The sequence below is a fragment of the Pygoscelis adeliae genome, unplaced genomic scaffold, assembly GCF_000699105.1.
Source record: "Pygoscelis adeliae isolate BGI_AS28 unplaced genomic scaffold, ASM69910v1 Scaffold359, whole genome shotgun sequence".
In the NCBI taxonomy this organism is placed as follows: Eukaryota; Metazoa; Chordata; class Aves; order Sphenisciformes; family Spheniscidae; genus Pygoscelis; species Pygoscelis adeliae.
The window spans coordinates 124,469-126,081 of NW_008825553.1; the positions used below are offsets into that span (position 1 = coordinate 124,469).

General features: G+C 56.2%; 2 protein-coding genes across 2 annotated transcripts in view; both read left to right on the plus strand.

Annotated features, from left to right (window-relative positions):
* The window catches only part of PAQR7 (progestin and adipoQ receptor family member VII), a 3,360-nt gene that overhangs the window by 624 nt on the left and 1,123 nt on the right, over nucleotides 1-1,613 (plus strand). The window contains exon 1 of the mRNA XM_009332122.1: nucleotides 1-847. This exon is cut by the window's left edge and continues 624 nt beyond it. Coding sequence (XP_009330397.1) covers nucleotides 1-827 — 827 coding nt within the window. The 3' untranslated portion in view covers nucleotides 828-847. The remainder of the gene's footprint in view (nucleotides 848-1,613) is intronic.
* The window catches only part of AUNIP (aurora kinase A and ninein interacting protein), a 4,118-nt gene continuing 3,872 nt past the window's right edge, over nucleotides 1,368-1,613 (plus strand). Inside the window, exon 1 of the mRNA XM_009332179.1 lies at nucleotides 1,368-1,421. Coding sequence (XP_009330454.1) covers nucleotides 1,368-1,421 — 54 coding nt within the window. The remainder of the gene's footprint in view (nucleotides 1,422-1,613) is intronic.

Below are 1,613 nucleotides of genomic sequence, written 5' to 3' on the forward strand. Positions count from 1 at the left end.
ATGTCTGGACCCATCTGGTGGCCACGTTGATCCTGCTGCTGCGGTTCCAGCAGCTCTCGCGGCGGGTGGATTTTGGGCAGGCCCTGCACGCCCAACCCCTCCTCATCATCATCGTGGCATCCATCACCTACCTGACGTTCAGCACCCTTGCTCACCTTCTGCAGGCCAAATCTGAGTTCTGGCACTACAGCTTCTTCTTCATGGACTACGTGGGGGTTGCCATTTACCAGTACGGCAGCGCTCTGGGGCACTACTACTACGCCATTGAGCCAAGCTGGCACGAGAAGATCAAGGGGTTTTACATGCCGGCGGCCGTCCTGTTAGCGTGGCTGTCCTGCGCTGGTTCCTGCTACGCCAAGTACCGGTACCACCAGTCCGCTCGCCTCCTGAGCCGGCTCTGCCAGGAGCTGCCCTCTGGCCTGGCCTACATGCTGGACATCAGCCCCGTGGTCCACCGCATCTTCACCGCGCCTCCCTCCGAGCAGGCTGACCCGGCCCTTCTGTATCACAAATGCCAGGTGCTGTTTTTCCTCATTGGCGCCTTTTTTTTCTCCCACCCTTACCCCGAGAAGTGGTTCCCCGGGAAATGTCACTTCTTCGGGCAGAGCCATCAGATTTTTCACGTGTGCCTGGTCCTCTGCACGCTGGCGCAGATCGAGGCGGTGGTGTTGGACTATGAGTCCAGGCGACAGATCTATTCCACTCTTCAGGGTGATTTGGCGCACAACTTCTCTGCCCTGTGCCTCTTCACTGTGACCTGCTCTGTCCTCACAGCTGCTTACATGGCCCGGAAGGTGAAGAACAAGCTGAGCTTCAAAGAAGAGTAAGAACCCTGAAGGAGAAGCAGGTGAGCTCACCCGAACGGTTGATCTGCAGCCAGCTGTGGTGATGCTGGCATGAATCCGGCCACAAACTTCGAGGAGAAGAGGAATGAAATGCTTTGCAAACTGTTACTTGGCAGTGCTTTCTATAGGGAGGGAAAGTAAGAGCTGCTTTTTAGGCTTTTTTTTTTTTTTTTAATTCAGAATTAGTTCCAGCTTGCTCTTAAAATGGTACACTGGTTTAATTCACATGTCTGAATAAACAGTTGGAACAAAATGTCGTTAGCGCTGCAGCCCTGTGCCCTAACAGCGGTGGGCTGGGAAAGGTTCTTGGAAGCTACCAGGCCTCGCAGCGTAAGGTAAGGAGATGTCCGTTAGCCGTGGCAGAATCTAACCCGGGGAAACAGACCGAGGTGAGCCTGTATAAACCACAACCGAGGGTAGCAAATCTATGTAATACCATTTCAGGCCCCTTTTCTGTGGCTTAGGGCGTTGTACAGAGCTATCCACGCAGGGGCAGGGCCCTGTCCCCTACCCGCTGAGAGCATGGGGGTGCACAAGAAAGGCGCGGACCCTGTCCTTAGAAGCAGAGAGAGCGTGGTTGGGGTTGAGTTGATGGAGGCTGAGCCCCGGGGCAATAATCGGGACCTCCGCACCCCCTGTGGCGGATGAGGCCCTGTGAACAGGCACCGCTCGCCTTGGCTGCGATCCGTCCGCCCGGTCTGGACAGAGGGTGTGGATGGAGGGTGGGAAACTGCTGGCCCTGCAGCTGCGGCTCGTAGAGACAAGGTG